Below are 22,459 nucleotides of genomic sequence, written 5' to 3' on the forward strand. Positions count from 1 at the left end.
AAAACAGAAAAGAAAATATTGAGAGTAGATGCTGAGAAGTGCTAACATTTAAAGGACAGGTGGAGAAACAGTCTTTGTGAAGCAATTTGGGGTGAATTATTAAAACATTGAACTCCATCAATGGTATTTGCCTCTTAACAGAGAAGTTTGTTAGTCTGGAATGAATCTGCGACTGACAGCTGTTTAGGAATATATTTGATCAGGGAGAGAATGGGGGTGGGGAGAGGAAAGAGGTCTTCCAATAATAGCATTCATGGGGGAGTAGCCTGGATTTGACATCAGACAAGCCAACTCGGGCTCTAAGGGCTCTGTTACTTGCTAGCTAGATGACTTCAGGAATAGTGCTCAAGCTTTCTGTCTGACTCAGCATGCCTTCATTGAAGTGGAGATAACACTATCTGCCTCGTGGAGCTGTTAGGTGGATTAATGTGGAGTCTTGGATAAGAGAGAGTTGTAACCTACAGCCTGTCCCCTTCTCATCGCATCCCATCTCCACCAGTCCTACGCTACATGGGACCTTGGCCAGCATTCATGTGGTGAACCCAGTCCTCACTTCCTGCCCCTTGGCCACCTCTTGGGTGGGCCCATGCATGCAGGCCAGTGCTGTCAGCTCTCCAAACTTGGGGCCATTTGGGCAGGCAATTCTGGAATCCTGTGTATCTAGAGTGTGGTATAAAGGAGGCATGTGCTCAGGGCGGTTGCTTCCCTTGGCCCAAAGGACTCCTCACCCAGAGGAAGGGGTGCAGCTAGAGAAGGACTAGAGGTCCACAGTGGGGCCTCTGAAGCATGCCCCTGGGTAACCAGCAGTACCGGGTAAGGATGCTACTGATAGGAAGGAGCCTAACACACTGCCCGTCACATACTAGATTTTCATTTAATGTGAATTCTCTTTTCTTTCACTCTCCGCTTCCTGCTAGTCCCTTTTTCTAGAATCTAGAAAGTCAAGGTCAGCAAAATGGTATCCCCATTTCTAAGTACTCTGTCGTTGGGTTAAAAACCTTCTGCTCAAGAGATAAAAGCCTATCTTGCTCCCAAACATCATCACACATCATTTTGTCTGCTCTGGACCCACATACCCACTTCTATTATAGAATTTATCAAATGGTAGGTGAACACCCTTTGCTTGTCCTTTTCCCTACTGGGCTGTGAGCTCCTTGGGTCCAGAGACATATTTTATTTTCTACTATTATTTTCTACTATTTTCTCTCTTATTTTCTACTATTCTCCCAGTGCCTGTCTCAGAGCCTGACCCACAGTACATGCCCAGTAACTGTTGGTGAAATGAATGAACAAATGAATGGATGAAGGAAATCAGTCCCACTCTCCATGTTGGGATAGGAGGGAGGGTATAAGCTTATGGGGAACATTCCTCTGGGCATTTTACATACACTCTCCCTTGATACTTTTGGGGAGGAATTGCTGCATATGTAGCTGCTTCATCCACCAGGCATCTGGTGGTGGGGGAAGGTCAGGCTTGTGGTGGGGAAGAACAAAGAGAAAAATCAAATGGGCCATAAAGACCATGTGCAGTTCTGTTTGTCACATGCCCAGCTCACAGCTCTCACCTTCATCACCTGAATCCCACCCCCTCACACCTGGATTTGCCTAGCACAGTACATAGGATCAGCATCCCCAGACCATGACCCACCAAAAAAGCTAATAGGGAAAAAAGAGAAGGTCCCTGTTTCTTCTCCACTCCAGGAGACATAGTGCCTTCAAATCAGAAAGGAAGAATTAGACTTTGCTATAAAAATTCTAGAACTTTCCCACCCTGTGGGACTTTAAAGAGTCAGCTTTTTGTTTACAATGGTGTAGAGAGAAGAACAGCGAAAAGTTTGTAGATGTTTCAAAAGTATTTGTTGAATAAGTGAATGAGTGCATAAAAACACTTCCAATTCTGTGATTGCTGTTCTTCTCAGAGCACTTCCTAAAGGCATTAATTCAGGAAAAAAGAGCCCCCATTCTGAAATATGAAGGATCGTGTGAAATAAATAGTCATTTGGCTTCTTTTAAACAGCTCATCTCCTTGTTACCGTTACTACCAGGAATCAGAGGGGAGTAGTCACATCTCCACCACGAGGCCAGATAAGGGTTGCCTGGTGTTATTCCCCCCTCAAATTCAGAGTCAATGACCTCGCGCATCTAAGTCAACCCTGGGCTTGTAGCAGTGCTGGCATTTACATAGCAACCGGAACGCTGCGTGGGAAGAATTCATACTTCTAAAGCTAACACATGAATGTGATAATTTTGCAAGCACAACCCTCCATTACCCTCCAGGACTGATACTCACTGTAAGTCCTAGGTCTCCTTTTGGTCCTTGTAACCCCTACTTAGTGGAAGAAGAGTAACAGTCAATATAGGTTGGAACTAGTTAATGTATGAAATTACAGTAAGATTTTAAAAATCACTTCTTGCCTGTTTTCCTGGAGATCCAGGCTCTCCAACTTCCCCTCTCTCGCCTTTCTTTCCCACATCGCCCCGTTCTCCATGCTCTCCCTTTATCATATAGTGAAAAGGTAAGCTTAGAATGTGAATATTAAAGCCAAATAAGAAAAACTCTTTGATTTATTTGCAGCTGGTATCTCTTGAAGACCTGTGGATCTTGTTGATACAAATACACTATAGGAAAAAAAAATGGGGGGCACTTTATTTACATTCCCCCCAGGTACCATAATCTAATTCCTGGTGAACCAGAGATCTCAAGCTAAAGTGCTCTTGAGATACCATCTGATCAGCTCACTGCCTTTGGGAAATGCAACTATTATATAATTTTACACCTGAGTTATCTCATATCTTCTACATGGTATGTTGTAAGGATTTATTCCTTTATCAACTGGCTTTCGAGAATGAAGAGAAGATTTTATAAAGTAAGCATGTTTGTAGTTAGGAAACGAAATGCATAAGGATCCACTTTCAAATAGATTTCTCTCCTCTGTGAGCTGTAAGGAGAAGAGTGATGAGTATATGAGAGCTCTTCCAAAGTTCAAGTTAAGCTACTGAGATCCTAAACCTAAGCATTTCTCTAAGGTCCTGAAATACTTACCTTCTCGCCTGGGAGGCCATGGCCTGTTGCGCCCTTTGGCCCTGGAAAGCCTTGAGGTCCTTGTTCCCCCTGTATACAATACGAGAAAGAGATGTTCCTGTTAATTTTCTAAGACAACTCAGGATATTTTGGGGGTCAGATATATACTTGCAGTTTCAAAACTGCATTATAGCATTATCTAAATTTGGGGGGGGAATATACATATGTCAGATGGGCTCAGTGCTTTGCTTGTAAAAGTTTAGCTACTGACTCTGGGGTGGAAGTGAGGGAGCTGGTTGATAGCATGTGCCTATTTCTGTGGTGTAAATACTCCCACCTTGGCCAATTTCAAACTGTGAACACAATATCAACCAGTTCACAAATAACAAACAGCTGTTATTTCATTTGTGATATTAATGGTGATTTTTATAATCTTCTTTACATTTTTGTATATTTTTTGATGTGTTAAAAGCATGTATTATCTGTTTTTTTTTTAATAATTTTATTTATTTATTTTTTTCCCCCAAAGCCCCAGTAGATAGTTGTATGTCATAGCTGCACATCCTTCTAGTTGCTGTATGTGGGACACGGCCTCAGCATGGCCAGAGAAGCAGTGCGTCGGTGCGCACCCAGGATCCGAACCCGGGCCGCCAGCAGCGGAGCGCGCGCACTTAACCGCTAAGCCACGGGGCCGGCCCAAGCATGTATTATCTTAATACCAGAGGAAAAGAGGATATAACAGCATCTCTCCCCAATTAACACCAAGGAGATGTGTATACAATTTACCATACACTCTTAGTTCCATCCTTGATAATTTGTAGCAGCATGAATCTATTTCTAAATTTACTACCTCCTTAAGTCAGAAAATAAAAATGTTTTCATTTCAGGACTTGTTTTTAACTTTCCCCACCATATCTTAACATCATCTCCTGCCCACCCTCCACGTCCACCCCCCAGTCCCAAAACCACACAGGTTTAAAGGGTTTTCATGATGTTGAGCCTTAAACAGGAATAATCCCTAACAAGTGTACAAAGTCATAGTACCAATGTTGCTTGGATCCTATACACAACCCCTACTTAACTCTAGATCATCATTAGCAATGAGACTGTGGCAAAGGTTTGAAGAACCATGAGCTCCTGGGATTTGATTTGCATACCTTTAGCATCTTTCTCAAAGGTATCCTGACCACACCCGCTAGAATCACTGGTGTGCTTAATAAACACCTCAGACAGACTAAATGAGAATCAAGGATGGGGGCAGGGTAAAATATGCGTTTTGCCATAGGGTTGCTAAGGCTTGAGTGCCAGTACTCCGGACGACAGGATGGGCCTTAGAAGGTCACTCCTGGAAGGGGCCACAGAAGCTTGCTCGGAGACCATCGTAACTTTGAGCATCAGCATTCATGAGCCCTCTTTCCTAGCTCATTGTCTTGCAAGCTTTTTTTAAATCAACTGAACACTTTTTTTTTAAAGTGTTATAATGAAATATTTCAGACTTACAAAATTTATACAAAAAAAGACAAACACTCACCTGTATACCACCACACAAAAAAATGAAATAGCACAGATAACACTGAAACCCCCAAGGTACCCAATCCCATTCTCCTAAGGAGAGAGGAAACCTCTTTCTGAAATTGATATGCATGACTCATATCCATGTTTTTCTGCTTTAACTACAAATTATATATTCTAAAACAATGCACAATATTGTTTTTAATATTTTAAACTTCAAATAAGTGATATATTTATGCATCCAATTTGTATTTTTAAATCTCAACATTATATATTTGAAATTTATCTGTGTACATATATGTAGTTCTAGTTTGTTAATTTTCTCTGTTGTGCAGTATTCCACTAAATAACTAGACTACAATTTATCCATTATCCTAATGATGGACATTTAGCTTGTTTCCAATATTTCCCTATTATATATAATGCTTCAATTAATATTCTTTTATATATCTTTGCACTCTTGCATCCCTAGGAGGGAACCCTTTCATTAAAACAAATCTTATACAGAAGGATGCAAAATAAAATGAATACAAGTGGAGATTCTCTTATTGAAGGCAAGGGCTCAATTCTTCTCGCACCCATCCCTAGCCTCTCACAGCAGACTGGCTTGGCTGAACTCAGGTCCTTTTCGTTTCTGCCATGTTGTATTTCTAAATGGATAGCAAGTATAGGGTTACGGTTTTGCCTCCTCAACTCAACTCTAGAGGACTTAGAACAAGTTCCTTACAAGTCAGATTGCAGAGAACTCATTCACTGCATGTCTTTTTCACCCTGGTAACTCTTGAGCCAAGCACAATGCCATAGTACAGCGGGCCCACAGTGAATGTTTATGCAGTGTTGTGCACAGATGTCTCAGGCCCAACCGAGGAGACTCACCTCTGAAGAAGGAGGGACCCCTAATAGAGCTTAGTTGGTTAGAGGAGACAGGCAGGGATCATTGGTCTTCTTTATTCAGTTTACAGTCAGGAGAGAAGAGTCTTTTCCCACCAGGAAACCTAGTGGTATTGGGAGCCCCAGAATCCTGGATAGGGATTGGTGCCAGTTAAACAAGCCCAAAACAGTAAACCAACACTCAGATTCCAAGCTGGAGATTCCAAGCAGGAGAAAGGAGAGGAGAAAACTCTGTTCTGTTTCCAAAGACAGCACTGCTAACTCAGGTGCAATGAAGAGGAATAGGTGGGAAGGTGTATAATACAGACTAACCTCATTCCACTTACTGGAAAACATGCTCTACTAAGAGTGGATCTGCAGCCTCATCTTGAATATGAAGGATAGAAGCATCTGCCTACGTACAGACTAGGTGGTCAGCCCACAGAGTGATATGAAGGACAGTGGGAAGATACCTGCCTGGGATTCTGCCATTCTCTGTTATAATTAAAAAGAAAATAAAAAACAAAAATTATAAGAAAGGTATCCTCTTAGGAAAGATATACCAGTAAATGACACTTTAGCATAAATTAGTTTTCTCAGATTTTTTTGTGGAGGTGAATGAGCACATCTTCATTCAACCAGATACCTGGTAGAAACGTAGTTTTGGGTTGTCAAGGAGATGCTTGAGACTATTGGTACCTGAGTTGGGGGGTCAGGTGGGTTCATAGCCAGGTGTGAGAGACATGAAAGGTTCATGGGAGAAGAATAAAAGGTAATCTATAGTTGGCTTTGTCCTAACCCCAAAGGACAGAACAGTGTGGAAAACAAAGGAGCTGAGACTGTGAGGCAACGGTGAATTACCACTGGGAATTATACATTTAGACAAAGTGGGTCCAGAAAGAACTTTCTTACAACTATTCAAACTAATCATTTCTTTTAAAACCTTTCAGATGTCTATGGCAGCTAATATAGAAGATCTCCAATAAATATTTATGACTAACTAGCTGCCTTTAGGAAATGACACAATTTCCTAACAAAGTTAAAGCTACTGTGGCTTCATTGCAGTGCCCTGAGGGAAGAACCTTAGAGTAGCCAATTATCATGTCAGGATCAGCTCCGTGTTCAGGAATTTATTTGTATTACTTCAATCGTAGACATTTTATATATAATTGTTAACACTGCAGCTATTCCAAGCAGCTGGTTTTCCCTACAATAAAGGTAATTTTTTTCTTTTTAATCACCAGTTTCCCTTCAAAATATTTGGAGGCTTCCTATAACATTCAGACTATCTGGCTAAAAGCCTTTAGCAAGTAAGTCCGTGCCTCAGCTTGGCGGAGGTGAATGGTGTCCTGTCAAATGTTTTTCCTTATAAGTCTCAGGAAAATGACAGACAATTATTTCAGCGTGGGTCAGAAGCAACTGCAGGAAAGAACCTGTCTCTCTGAAGGCATAATTAAATCCAAATTTCAAGGCCAGCTTCTTAACTACTGTATCTCACTCTTAGATTTGCCCTGTTAAAGATGTGATCGTTTTAGTCTTTCAGATGATTTCTTATTCTCTGGGAGAGAAATTTCTGAGGATGATGCACAACTACCTGAATATTTTAACAGGTTTTTTTGTTTTTGTTTTTGTTTTTGCATTACTGATATGTCAGGAAACAACAGTTTTTCTTTCCAAATGTTTTCTCAGTAGGGTGCAGTAAGAAAAAATATCAAATTCATAGATGATCAAAAAATATAAAATGGATGTCTGGCTTCCACTTAGAGTGCAGAAAACTAGAAAAGGCTGTTTTTATTCATAAAACAACAGCAAAAAATGCTAACTAATCTCCGAAATCACAACGTTCCTCGAATCCATCATAGAGCTGTGGTTGCAGGGCTACCAGCTAACTCAAAATCTAAGGAAACACATGATCCTCCAAGGAGAAACAAGACATGGGCACTTACCTGCTGGAGATACCCGATGTCATGCAAGCTGGTAAGAAGAATTCAGCTAAAATTCTTAACAAATTGCTGAAGGTTTAGTGTGAGCTAGCGTGACAGGATAGAACCCTAGGAGCTTCGGGCACAAGGGGAATTCACACCCACTCACAGGCTCTTCAAGAAAGACAGGACAAGGTGAGTCCCGAAGCTTCCCTAGTGGTGCAGGCCTAGGGGAGGAAGGCAGCAGTCCCCCTGGGAAAAGGCATGAAGCCTCCTATGGGACAAAAGTCTTAAGCTGCTGAGGGAAGTACAGCAAACACTGGTACCGTAGGGCACAGATGATGACCCATGGCAGCTGGGAGAAGGAAAGAGAACACTGGCAGGAATGAATCCTGGGCCCCAGACTATTAGAGATGCCCTACTGCTTGGGGAGGGTCAGAAGCGATCCTCAGCCCAGACCATTAGAGGCCTCCTGTGCATTTGCTATAACTCATAGAACTGTACACTTATAAGGATAACTTTTTCTGTATATAAATAATCGTTTACTAAAGAATAAAAAAATTCCTTTTAAAAATTAAAAGAATTAATGGAACACTTGGCAAAATGAATAAGGTCTATAGAGTAAATAGTAGTTTATCAATGATAATTTTCCGATGTTTATAATTTCACTGTGTTATGTAAGAGAACGTGTTTGTATGAAAAATACTGAAGTAGTTAGGGGATACTGTATCTGCAACTTACTCTCAAGTGTTATTTTTAGAAAAATAATAATGTGCGTGTATACAGACACACACACAGCATTTGATACAGCAAATGTGGTAATGTTAATATTTAGGGAATCTGGATAAAGGGTGTATGGGAATTAATTCTTTGTACTACCTTTGCTACCTTTTTATAAGTCTGAATTATTTCAAAATAAAAGTTAAAATAATATCTGAAATGAATGAATGAATGGACTGAATTGTGGCAAAAAGATACCATCTACCAATGTTGTAGGAGATGAAGCATATGAGTATACAGGTACTTTACTACCCAAAGTTTGGGAACCCATAGGCTAAAAGAACCAGGAGACCTAAAGCAAAGCCACAGGTATGGATTTGTCCCCACCCAAAGACAACTTCGGCTCTTTGAATTCAGGAGGCCTGCAAGGTTACCGGAAACCTGTTTCTCCAGGATTTACATTCATGCCAAGTTCACTTCAACCTTTTAAACCAGCAGTAGCATTGTCCCACTTGGACACAGCCTATCTATAAGCCTGATGTTGGTTACCTCCCACTACACTGTGACTTTACCTGCATAGGAATGATGTAAATGCTCACAGAAGACGTGGGATCCATTGGAGCACAAGAAAGGGAACGCTTGGCTACCACCTTCCCTTCCTGCTCGAGTTAATGCCTCCAAAGTTTCCTCCACCATCTCATAGGTAATAACGGAGAGAGTGATTTAGAACATAGAGATATTTATTTCACATTTACAAAAGAGTACTAGGAAGTCCACTACTAGGGGGCAAATTTTAATTGTTCTAGGATTTCAGCACTTGCTCATTGCCTCAGACTGAAATGTGGAAGGTAAGAGAAAAAACCCAACTATGATACCTAAGTGGGATTTTGGCTCAAACCCAGGCTCACTTCAGTGAAAACACTTAACCATTTTATCTTTACACCCTTTTCATTTTACTGTCGAGCTACTTTTTTCCTTCTCAATTTCTATTTCTTGCTAGAAAAAAAAGGGCTAAAGTCAATAATGATAAAAGGAATCCAATCCCCAGTATTTCCAGCTCAACCAGAATCTTGGATTTCTCCTCTGTCAAGATTTGTGGTCCTGTCTGATAAATTGCAGAAGCCTGGTTACATATTGAAAACAAAGGCAACCTGTGGCTAACCTTTGGTCATAGTCAATCAGAACACTCTAGGTTAAGAGCACTTGCTGTAGAAGCTATGGGAAGAGGAAGCGTTTTACTTTGATATCTAATTTTCTTTGCTGGGATGCAATCATGCAACCCTATTAAAAGTCTAAACCCATCCCCATCACTTTGGAGTGGCCCCCAAAACATCCTAGAATAAATCAATTTATCATTCTTTCCTCTGCCTCTCTTCTTGTTTGTCTTTCCTCCTTTCTGATGGTGATTAGAGTATTGCTAATTAGGAACTAGGGGAATTATAAATTTTCAAAGTGGAGAGTAAAAGTGATACCAGCTCAAGACAAGGTTGACATGAGGGAAGCCATATGGTAGAAAAGAAAAACTCTATTGTAACTTTGAATGACCTCTGACAAACTAACCCAGCTGGATATGCACCCTCCAGGAGATCTAACTGCTCTGTAGATTTTACGACCTCTGCTTGTGCATGTACCTTCCAGCTACAATAAGATGATAACTTTGTTTTTTTGAGTTCCTTAGGAATGTGATGACCCCTGAACACAGAATCTATGCTGATAGCCATCATCAGTGAAAACTGAAAGATCTGGTGTGGCACTCCCAGTCTGTAACACCAGAAGGTCAACATTCCTAACCCCCTCCCCAATAACACAATGGCCTATATAACTGCTGTAAGATTGTGCCCCCTTAAGATGGTTCGTTTGGACATGAGTCGGCCATCTTCCCTCTTGCTAGCAAGCTGTAATAAAAAAGTCCTTTTTCTCCTATCACCTTCCCTCTTGACTATTGGCATGTCTTGTGGCAAGCAGAAGGCCCCATGTTGGGCAGTAACAAAAGTTTATTCAAGTGGCCTTCTGCCAGCTTGAAGAAAGAAACAAGTATTGTATTAAGATGTTGACTTAGTGGGTAAATGGCAAAGTTAGCAAGATGTGCTGGCCTGCCTGAATAGTCATCTAGTATTTGGCCCGGAATCCAGGAACCACTCTGTATTGAAAGGGATTATTTTCTTATGCTTTGTGGGCACAGCTAGTTCACTTTAGAAGGAAAATGATATCTTCCTAGTGGCCTATGGAGTACATATGGAGTGCATGTAGATAGAAGGCAGTTATCCAGAGACCCCTAGAACAACCCAATGGTCTGGCATTTTGGCATTTTTCTCCTTCTCCCTGAAGTTCTGATCACAACAATCTCCTGCTGTAACTAGCAACTGCCATTTATTGTGTGCCTATGTGCAAAGGACTGAACTAGGTAATAATAGAGCTAGACACGTTCTTATTTAATTTCTATAATAACCCTGGGAGCAAGTATATAAATGATAAAACTGAAGCTTTTGCAATTCTTCCATGTCACTTTGTATTGTTATCTGATTTCACAGAAATGCTTGGAACAGTAATTCTCTCTCTCAAATGTGAAGCTGACAGTTCCTCCAAAGGCTTTGCTGATTTTCATTCCTCACGTCTATCTTGGGATAGTGCAGAAGCCAGGCAGTTTCCCCATCTCAAACCTGACAATCAAGAGCTTCCAGTTTCTTAAAATCCTTTCCTTTGTGGAAATGAATTCCTCTAACTTAACGTCCCATTTTGATATGTTAACATTTTCTAATGGGGACTAAGACAGCCTAATGCTTGTTCAATGAAGCAGTCTGTTTGGTTAGGAATAGAATCAATGAGTAAATTAGCTGTTATCAGATGAGCCTTTTGCTGGAGTGCAGCCCTGGCTCACCTGGTACCTGGCAAGAATACAGTCCTAATGGGTTTAATGGAAAAACAACATGGCTTTATTATATTTTATTTCTATTCAAATGGTGATCTAGTCCCATTGCGTCCGGTGAAAGTCAGGGAAATAGTTTGCTTTTTACAGATTCGGGGGCTGATTTTGAGTCTGTTCCTAAAAATGGTTTAAAACCTGCACCACTTGTTCCTCTCTTCCTCTCCAGGGCCCTCAGTGCAGGGTCTTCTTTAATAACCCAAGAACCATCAGCCATGTACAGCAAGGGTTTTCAAAACAGCTCCTATGGAAACTTCCACAAGCTGGGCCAAAATTCTCATGAGATTAATATTGATGGCTATATTCATTTCCTATCACTGCTGTAATGAATTGCCACAAATTAAGTGGCTTAAAACAAGATAAATTTGTTCTTTTACTATTCTGGAAGTCAGAAGTCCAAAATCAGTTTCACTGGGCTAAAGTCAAGGTGTTGGCAGGGCTGGTTTCCCCTGGAGGCTCTGAGGGGAGTATCTGCTTCCTTGACTTTTTCAGCTTCTAGTGGTCACCCGTGGTCAGCATCTAGTGGTTCTTTAGTTTGTGGCCCCTTCTCCATCTTCCTCCACCCCATCATCTCTGTTTCCATCATCACATCGCCTCTTCTGTAGTCTATTCTCCTTCTGCTTCCATCTTATAAGGACCCTCATAATTACATTTAGGGCTCACTCAGATAATCCAGGATAATCTCCCCATCTCACAATGCTTAACTTAATCACATCTGCAAAGTTCCTTCTGCCGTATAAGGTAATATTCACAAATTCTAGGGATTAGGACATGGGCATCTTTGTGGGCCATTATTCAGCCTACCACAGTGGCTTTTCCCCTATTCATGCAAAAAGTAAGATAATCATTATAGTTTCTGTAATTTATAGTTTCTGTAATTTTTTCTTTAATTTGGATTAGACAGTATCATGGATGTGTGTATGTGCAAATTAATTTAATTTACGCTCTAGGTGTGCTGAATTAACATTTGAAATACCATAATCAGTAGTCCACACTTCAGAGACATGTGCTTCAACTATTATTATCTGAATTTGCTCCAGAGGGATGATAGATACAATTTATCCTTGGGGAAATAGGGTTATTCAAGACATGTGGTAGCTAGAAATGCTGTACTGGAAACTCACCCCACGCATGAATGGAGTGTAAGAGCCAGGTGAGCCCACCAGCAAAACACTTGTGGTAGAGCATCCTAATTCTACAACTCATTGAGAACAGATGCCTCCCACCCTCATCCCATAGTGAAGAATCCCTTCACCTGATCTGACCAAAAGGTTAATTGGTCCTGTCATGAGAATATTGTTGTAGTTGCCTCAGAGTGATCATTTTATGCAAAGTGCTTGTCAATGTGCTTAAAAAGACAGAGAATTGGGGCTGGCCCGGTGGTGTAGTGGTTAAGTTCACGTGCTCTGTTAGCGGGTTCGGATCCCAGGTGCGGATCTACATACTGCTCATCAAACGATGCTGTGGCGGCATCCCACATACAAAATGGAGGAAGATTGGCACAGATATTAGCTCAGGGATAATCTTCCTCACAAAAAAAGAAAAGACAGAAAATTGGAACTTGGATGAAGCTTTCAGTACATGTTTTTGTGCCTTCTTGTTAATAAGTTGCTGAACATAGGGTAGAATTCTGTCTGAAACTTGCTTTAATTGAAACATGCCACCTGATAGCAAGGTGGTCCAGGAGGAAGCAGGTAACTCTTATCAACTTCTAATCTCCAGAGGCTACCAAGAGTTATCAAAAAGAATCTGACCAATTTAAATGTCTGAATTGGCCTTGCTCAGCTAACAACAGTCATAGCCAAATGTGCTCAATTTGGGCATATTTTCCCCCAATCATTTTTCTTAAACTTTTAGTCCCTGCTTCCACTTTTCTGTTTATATCCACTAGCAGATGTTAAGGTGATTGAACAATTAGCACATGAATATTTACAGATAATCTCAGTAAAAGTCAAGCCACTTAACGGGACTGTTTGATTGCTTTGTGGACAAATGTGCTCACTGTTATGATTTTCTATCTGATTCACAGAATTTAGTCCCATTTTCCAATAATAAGATTGTCCTTAGTGTAAATGCTAGAAGTAAATACATTGATAGGTCATAACGCAAAGACCATCATGGCTTCGCGGGGCTTTATTAGCTGGACTCAGTTGCATACACTAACTTCTCCTGCCTAGATAGCCTTCTGTAAAACCTGCCAAATTTCATGAAAATCTTGCATGGTGTTTTAATATACTTGCAGCACAAATGATAAATACACAGAGACAGGGTTAGCTTTATGACAGTTGCCTCTGCAGGAGACAGGGACTCGAATGCTCCCTTTGCTAGCCATCTGCACAGTGCAGTCTCTTGGTTTTCCTCCCGAGTATCTAGCGGTTTGTTTGGTTGGTTGTCGGTTTGTTTTTCACAGCTCCAGTGTCTCTCTGGTGTTCTCTGTGCCCTCAAGGTAGATGTCTGCCAGAGTCCCTTAGCTATACTTTTATACCATCCTTAGCCATCTTGTCTACATCCATGGCATTAGAAAATCTCCAATTCTCTAATCACCAGCCTCATCCCAGTCTCTAAGCTCCAGGCCTAACTTTATATCTGCTTTCTAGACCTTTCCACCTGCTAGCCATTTCAGAACAAAATCCACCAAATACAGAATCCTACTCAGACACATCTGCTTGGCTTCCAGCATTTCCCTTCTTCATTCACCTCCCAGTCTCCCAAGCTTGAGATTCTGTTTGTGTTCTGACCTTCTCTGTCTTCCCTGAACACCCTCGTCTTATCTATGGGCAGGTCCCAGCCCACCAAACACATCCATGAAGTCTTCCTTAACCCACTCTCACGCCAGCCGAGGGTAAGACCCCACATAAACTACACCTCTCTTGTAGCATGTGTCTCCTAACAGGTTTGGAAGCTCCCATCCTTTCCGTCCTACTTATCTTAAACTCCCTAAATAGAGGCACTTCATGTTATTTGTCTTTTTACCTTCTGAGGTACCCCATAAAATTCATTTTAGACTTCTGGGCTCCAGAACTGCCAAAGAATATATCAGTGTTGTATTAAGCCACTACATTTGTGGTAATCTGTTACAGTATCCAAGAGAAACTAACACGGATACTAATGTTATCATTTCTCCCGCTTTTAGCAGATCAGACCACAACACAGAGCATTTGCATTAAATTATCAAAAAATAATTTGGCTCAGAAATCATTTGTATTTCAAGTGTCACAAAGTGAAAATTCTAACATTAAAATGAGGAGGCCATGAACAGTGCCCAGGGTGGCTTTGCGTTTGCAGGAAAAGATAGTTCTCTGGGAAACAGTGCTCTTCTGTGGCTTTTCTCCCTTCAGGACAGAAAGCAATTTTGAAAAATAATATTTCACACCAGAGGGACGGTTATTCAATGCATGACTTTGCCTTCAAAGTGTAGTTGGAGAGTGGTGGAAGAAGGCTAGGAGTCACTAAGGATAATGATTCAGAAGCAACAAATCTATCGCTTCTAAACTTGTCCTGGGTCAGATCCACATCACCTGTGTACTAAATTATTACAATAGCTTCTTAATCCATGCCTTTACTTCAGCACATAGCCATCTACACCAGAGATTCTCAAATGTGGGGCAGGAGGAGGAGATGCTACAGGACACCCTCTGAATGCAAGGGGAGGAGGACATTTCCAACTATACAGCCCACTGCCTACTCCCACACCACTATCTAAAAAGGGAACAGTGGGGGCTAGCCTCGTGGCCAAGTGATTCCGCATGCTTCTCTTCGGTGGCTCAGGTTCGTGGGTTCGGATCCCAGGCGTGGGCACAGATTTACACCACGCATCAGCCATGCTGTGGAGGCATCCCACATATAAAATAGAGGAAGACTGGCAATGGATGTTAGCTCAGGGCTAATCTTCCTCGCCAAAAACAAAAACAAAACAAAAAATAAAAATAAAAAGGGAATGGTGAGAACAGTTGCCAATGGAGTGTTCTGGACATGTGAATGGTGTGGAGGCAGAAGAATGAGAAGCACTGCCCCAAGCTGTAATACACCACAACACTCAGCTGGCCAGGTCATTCCTGTCTTTAAAAAGGACACGGTACTACCCAAGAGAAATGAAAACATATGTTCACACAAAAACTTACACAAGGATATTCATAACAGCATTATTTATAATAGCCGAAAAGTGGAAACATCCCAGATGCTCATCAATGAACAAATAGATAAACAAAATACAGTATATCCATACAATGGAACATTATTTGGCCATAAAAAGAAAGTTCTTACACAACATGGATGACCCTTGAAAACGTTATGCTAAGTGAAAGAAGCCAGCCACAAAAGACCACATATAGCGTGATTCCATTCATATGAAAGGTCTAGAATGGGCAAGTCCATGGAGACAGAAAGTAGATTAGTGGTTACCAGGGGCTAGAGTTTGGGTGGGAAAGGAATGGGGAGCGACTGCTATGGGATACGGGCTTCTTTTGGGGATGATAGCAATGCCCTAAAATTAGGTTGTATTGATAGTTGCACAACTCTGTGAAAATACTAAAAATCATGAAATTGTATACTTTAAACAGGTGACTTGTATGGTATGCGGACTATATCACCATAAAACTGGATCTTTTAAAATAAATAAATCCTTCCTGGGCTCTCTATCATCAGAGCAGTGGCTCTCAGACTTTGACGTATATCAGAAATATCTGTAGAGTTTGTTAAAACAAATACTACTGGCTCCACCGTCAGAGCTATCGATTCATTAGGTCTAGGTGGGGCCCAAGAACTTGCATTTCTAACAGGTTCCTAGACAATGCTGATAGAGCTGGGGGAGGGGGGCGGCACACTTTGAGAACCGCTGATTGATAGGCTCTAGCTGAAGCTCTTCAGCTAGACCGTAAAGGCCCTTCACAGTCTAGCTCTGCCTGTTTTGCCAGCCTGTGTCTCTGCAGGCTTCATCTCATCTTAACCTTCATTCATATAGATCTAGTTCTAGTTTCCCCATGCTTTCTGGCCATATGTTAGGTATCAATTTATCCCTAGTGTCTAGCCCAGGGCCTGGCACATAGCAGATATTCAATTATTGTCTTTGAACTAGTGATTGGGCCCAGACCACTCCAGCACTCCATCATCTCACATAAACAAGTAACTACTTCCTTGTAAAGCTGGTGCTCCCCTCTTGTCCAAATCCCCTGGGATAAACGCCATAAAGAAAAAGGAATAGAAAAGCCAAACAATATTCATGAGGTGTAAACCAAGAAATCTGAAATATACCAAAATATATAAGCCATGCTTCCTTGGGCATGTAGCCAAAGGGAAGATTCTAGTTAGAGTTAACTAGCCTCAGTGCATAGACTTCAGAAACACCAAGAAGAAATGTATAGTGAGAGTCTTTTCTGTTAAGATGAACAGCCAAATACAGCAAGTAGCTTATACATAAGCAGAAGATAGCAGCTCCAGCTGTCAGAATGAATGTGTCTTGACTGTCACACTTTTTGGTGTGAAGGCAGGTAAAAAATGATGTTCAGTTTATATCATCACCAAATGATTCTGGGGAAAGGGAAACTTGTTTAGACTATAGGTTACATGTTTAATTATATCAAAAAGAATATACCAGTGTGACGTTCAGCCGGGTCTTCCCTGAGTCCTAAATTATTTCCTGTCAGTGGGTGTGATAAGACCTGTTAACTTGTGTAGTACGTGATCTCCTTCCACCACACCATGACTGCCAACCCACTGTAAGCAGAGTGCTGGCTATGTCAACACTCTCCCGGATCAGGCCTCCGGCCACCCTGGCTCTTAGGTTGCTGTCCCTCCCATGGAGAAATTCTGGAGGCACTGTTGACACTGACATCAAAAAGCCACAATGGAAATATGCTGCTTTTAAACTCTTATATTTGAGATATGAATTACAGAACATACGCCTCTGTATTGTTCTCCTAGTTTTATCACCTGTTAAAAAGGCTTATAACTACTGAAAGACGGCAGATTCTATAAACTGGTTATTCTCTACCAGAAATTGAAAGCACGAAAAGGACTAACAATGAATTATTCTCTCAGAGAATGTCTTTCACCAGAGGATTCACAGTATTAGCTTTTCTACTTTTCTTTTTCTGGATATGCTGTGGGGATTAAAGAAGTAATATTTATAAAGTCCTATGAATTCTTTAAGTAAAAGTATGAGAGGCTTATTTCACTTAGCATAATGTCCTACAGGTTGATCCATGTTGGCGCATATGGCAGAGTTTCCTTCTTTTTTGGGGAGGAATAACATCTGATTGTGTGTATATACCACATCTTCTTAATCCATTCATCCCTCAATGGGCTTTTATGTTGTTTCCATATCTTGGCTATTGTGAATAGTGCTGCAATGAAAATAGGAGTGCTAAGTGACACAAGCCAGCCACAGAAGGACAAATACTGCATGATTGCACTCATATGAGATAACTAAAATAGTCAAACTCATAGAAGCAGAGTAGAAGGTAGTTGCCTGGGGCTAGGAGGAGGAAATGAGATGTTGTTCAATGAGTGTAGTCTCAGTTATTCGAGATGAATAGGTCTAGAGATCTGCTATACAACACAACACCTATAGTTAATGATATTGTATTGTACACTTAAACATTTGTTAAGTGGGTAGATCTCATGTTAAGTGTTCTTACCACAATAAAAAAATTAAAACTATAGCTGACAATAATGATTTTTTTTAAAACAATGGAAATGATAAATATATCCAAGAGTATTTTTTAAATAAAATAAAGAAAATTACATTAATAAAAACTGAAAAAAAGTGAAAGTATGATAGAGCCTTGTGGTTAATTCTTCCTATAGGCAGTCCTCAACTTCATTCATTTATATGCCCTGTTTTCCTTTCTCATCGCTTCCAACTTAATAGGAACTATTCCTGAAAATTCAGATGCCAATTTCAGAGAGGTAGAGCTTACTCATATATGGAAAATTTTCTCTTGGTTTTTCCCTACAAAACTATTCTAGACTCTCTTCATAAACTACTTAATGACAGCCTGAGGGTGGCCTTGCTATACCACAGAATACACGGATGTGGTTGGCGTATCTGAGGCCAAGAAACAGAATGAAACTATGTGAAAAGATCCACAAAGTCAGAGTTTCCTACAAAAACATACCTCTCAGGAAAATTCAGTTAGTAAAAAAGTTAACTCAGATTTTCATTGCATCATTCTTGCTTCAAGGACAAACCAAGAAAACACCTGAGTTAAAGTTGAACAGTAAAAGAGACAAATATATGTATTATGAAATTGTATTCACAAACTTTTATAAGCCTAGACTCATGCTCAAAGTGAAATAGAAAACCACATCAGAGGCTTGGCAGCAGCAGAAAAATTCACAGGTAGGCAGATTTCAGTTGAATAGAAAGAAAGAAAATCTACCAATTATAGAGTAAGCCTTTCAAAACAATGAAATGGAGATACAAGTATGGGGAAAATACAAAAATGTTCTCTGCAGCATTATTTAAGGAAGGGAAATATATAAATAAATTGTCACATCCATGTAACGGACTACTACATAGCTGTTTAAAAAAATATAGTAAATCTAGGGGCTGGCCCCATGGCGCAGCAGTTAAGTGCACACACTCCGCTGCTGGCAGCCCAGGTTCGGATCCGGGGCGTGCACTGATGCACCGCTTGTCAGGCCATGCTGTGGCGGCGTCCCATATAAAGCAGAGGAAGATGGGCACAGATGTTAGCCCAGGGCCAGTCTTCCTCAGCAGAAAGAGGGGAATTGGCATGGATGTTAGCTTAGAGCTGATCTTCCTCACACACAAAAAATATATATATATGTATAGTAAATCTTTATGTACAGTCATGTGCCACATAAAGATGTTTCCGTCAAGGGTGGACTGCATATGTGAAGGTGGTCCCATAAAATTAGTCCCATATAGCCTCAATGTGTAGTAGGCTATACCATCTAGGTTTGTGTAAGTACCGTAGGGGAGGAAGAAATTTTCCTCTGGCCTTCTAGGTTCTTCTGGCTGGTCTAAGAATAAATTGGCATGAGACAGATTAACAGGAGAAAAACAAACACAAGTTTAATAACATATATGCATGGGAGAAACCAAGGAAAACCAAGCAACTCACCAAAATGGCCAAAGCCCTCACCTTAAATACCATCCTCAGCTAAAGACAAAAGAAGATGTTGGGGGTGGGAAGGGTCAGGAACTTCAAAGGGAAGGAAAGCAATTCACAGGTAGGTGAAAAGGGGCAAACATTTGCAAAACAAGTGTTTGGCCACACAGAAACAGAAGAACACAGAGGGGAGCCCAACAAATAGGCTTTTCTAGGTTCTTCCCTGCCTACCACCTGTTCATGTTATGCTAAGATGATAGCTTGCATCCTGAGACAAGTTTTTTTTTTATCTGAATTCTTTTAGTCAGTTAAGGGGGAAGTAACAAGAAAAACTTGTTGAGTCTTTTGTTTCTTAAAAGCAATCAGCCTGAAGTAACCCTTCTGTTAAAGAGACACATTTTGAGGTGGCAAGTTTTATTCCCCTTCAGTATACTCTATGATGTCTGCACAATGACAAAGTCCCTAATGATGTATTTCTCATAATCCGTCCCTATCATTAAGCGACACATAACTGTATTGATTTGGAGGGCCATTCATGCTCTATTAACTGGGCAAGGAGTTGGGGAAATTATGTATAGAATGATTTTAAAGGCTGTTGTGCTGTTTATGTGTGTTTTTACGAATATAGTCGAAAACATGGAAGCTACCTACCAAACCGCAAACAGTGGCAACCTCTACAGAGTAGGACTGAAGGGGAAAGAGGGAGAGTTTCACAGCTTTGCATAATTATGAGATATTTGGATTTGATACAAGTATGCATTATGTTCATTTTAAACAAAAAAGCTTCTTGAATTTGTGACAAGGTGACTGGAAAACACACAAGAAAGGACAAAAACTTCAATTCCCTGGGGTGTCCAAGTAGAATCTGGATGACCAGATGCCCCTTAGAATGTTGTAGAATAGATTCTTGTGTTGGATGGAAGGGGAATTAGTAGAAGCCCCTTCTAATTCAAAAGATCAAGGGCATGAACTCCTTTATCTTTGGCATCATGAATGTTTCCTTGTTAATATGTCTTTCCCATCAGCATACAACATATCATAGTATCTCTCATCTTTAAAAAAAAACTTCCTTAATCACACATATCACTCCATTTCTATGTTCCCTTTTTCAAAAGTGCCTGTATGCTCTGTCTTCACTTCCTGTCTCACCATTATCTCTTTTTTAAACTTTTATTTTAAAATAATTTCAAACGTATAGAAAATTGCAATAATAATACAAATATTTCCCATATTCCCTTTACCCAGTTTCATCAATTGTAAAGATTTTTTCCATGTTTTATTCTCTCTCTGTATGTGTGCATGTACGCATGAATGTGTGTGTGTGTGTGTGTGTGTGTGCGTGTGCGTACACATAGCTCTTGTCAAGGTCACCAGTGACTTCCATGCTGTCAAATCTAATGATCACCTTTTAGCTCTTATCCAATTAGCAACCTCAAAAATAGTTGATTATCCCTTCCTTCTTGAAACACTTCTTCACTTGGCTTCCAGAAACCACTTCTTCTTGGTTCTTTACCATACTGGCTACTACTGGTCAGTCTCCTTTGCTGTATCCTCTTCATCATCCAAATGCTGGAGGCCCCAGGGCCCAGTCCTTGGATCTCTTCTTTTCTCTGTATACATTCACTCCCCACATGTTCTCATCCACTCTCAAGACTTTAAATACTATCTATATATTGTAAATCCAATTTATATTTCCTGTATTGATCTCTACCCCTAACTCTAGATTTCTATCCCCAAATACCTACTTAATAGCTCTGCTGGAGCTGTACGTGTCCAAATCTAAATTTCAGATTATGTGAACTGATTTCTTCCACATCTACCCATCCCCATTTTCCTATAATCTATCCCATCTCTGAAAATGGCAGCTCCATCCTTCCAGTTGTTCAGGCCAAAAATCATAGCTATCCTTCACTCCTTTGTCTTACACCCCACATCCAATCCAGAATCCAAGCACCCCTTACCATTTCCACCAATACCACCCTGGACTAAACCACCACCATCTCTCACCTGCACTTTGGTGATACCTTCCTATCTCAACCCTTTATTTGTCTTTGTACACCCACAGTCTATTTACCACACGCTGCTAGAGCCATCCTTTCAAAACATGATTTATGTTAGGTTAACCCTCTACGCAAAGCCCTCCAGTGGATTCTCATCTCACCTCGTGGCTCATTGCATTCCAGTCATCCTGTCACCGATGTTCCTTGAGTATGCCAGGCATGGGTTCTTATCCCAAATCCCTAATTAAGAACCCCAAAATTCCTCCTACCCACCACCTGAGTTTCTACCCCACTTTTTAACATGCAGCATGGAATGTCAAAGGCTAGGAATGCAGAGTGAAGACGGACAAAGAACCTGGTCAATAAGGGAATGTTTTTGACAAAATAGGCACAAGCAGGTGGTAAAAGGGATGCTTCCAGTATAAGAAGCGTTACCCTGAGTCTTTTGTTCCTTTAATTTATACTTTAGAATCTACCACGAATACAGCTGTTTACTCTGGGAAACTGTTTTCCACATTGGCTGACATTATTAGGATTTAGTTCTGGTTCCTGATTTCATCAGCAAAGTAATCAGGGTTAAACTTGAGGACATTTTGCTGCTTCTTTTCAAGGCTGGTTGCAATGCCATTATCTTATGCAACGAGAAGTGATAAATTATAAATACATGTATTCTACGGCTCAGAAGGAATGGGCTTATTTTGGTGTGTGATACATGGATTCAGTCTTACTAGTTCCCAGTCCCATCTCATATTCCACTCTTTAACCAATACTTTCAACACAAACACATTCTACTACTCAGATAGCTATGACAGAATGTATGTAGCAGATGTCTCAGATTGAAAGAAAATTGCTTTATAAAGCTGTTTAGAGAATCAGACTACGTAGACGTGCAGTTCTGACTGTGAGTGAAATAACTATCAAGTCAAAATATTAAGCAAAGTCATCTTATACTTCATAAGGTAAAGAGCCAACAGACCCAATTCACAGGTCCCTATTTTCTTCTTCTCCACTGTATGTTTTGGTCTTTTTTTTCCTGACTAAATGGATATAAGAGAATGTAGATGGAAACTATAGAATCTAATCCCCATGCATAGGTGCCTTAACCATCATAGTCACTTCTATCCACAGCACTTAGCTCAGTGCCTGGCACATGGCAGCTGCTGATTCATATTTGTTGACTGAACGCTTTGGAAGATAGGCAAGATGATGAATATTAAGGAAGACAGGACTCATTCGTTTTCTACTGGATACCTAATGTGTGCCATGTATAGATACACAAAGGTGCTCAGGGTACCAAAAAACCCCACACAACACATCTGCTATCTCACATATCTCACAGTCTGGTGGTTAGACAAGAAAACAAGCACTTACAATATAATGTGAGAAGTGCTGTGATGGTGGGTGTTCAGTGTACC

General features: G+C 40.6%; 1 protein-coding gene across 1 annotated transcript in view; it reads right to left on the minus strand.

Annotated features, from left to right (window-relative positions):
• COL28A1 (collagen type XXVIII alpha 1 chain) overlaps window positions 1–22,459 on the minus strand; it is a 152,170-nt gene that overhangs the window by 21,646 nt on the left and 108,065 nt on the right. Inside the window, exons 27-29 of the mRNA XM_058568763.1 lie at window positions 3,044–3,112; window positions 2,416–2,496; window positions 2,291–2,326 (exon numbers count right to left, since the gene is read on the minus strand). Coding sequence (XP_058424746.1) covers window positions 2,291–2,326; window positions 2,416–2,496; window positions 3,044–3,112 — 186 coding nt within the window. The remainder of the gene's footprint in view (window positions 1–2,290; window positions 2,327–2,415; window positions 2,497–3,043; window positions 3,113–22,459) is intronic.

The sequence above is a fragment of the Diceros bicornis genome, chromosome 3 (genome assembly GCF_020826845.1).
Source record: "Diceros bicornis minor isolate mBicDic1 chromosome 3, mDicBic1.mat.cur, whole genome shotgun sequence".
Classification (NCBI taxonomy): Eukaryota; Metazoa; Chordata; class Mammalia; order Perissodactyla; family Rhinocerotidae; genus Diceros; species Diceros bicornis.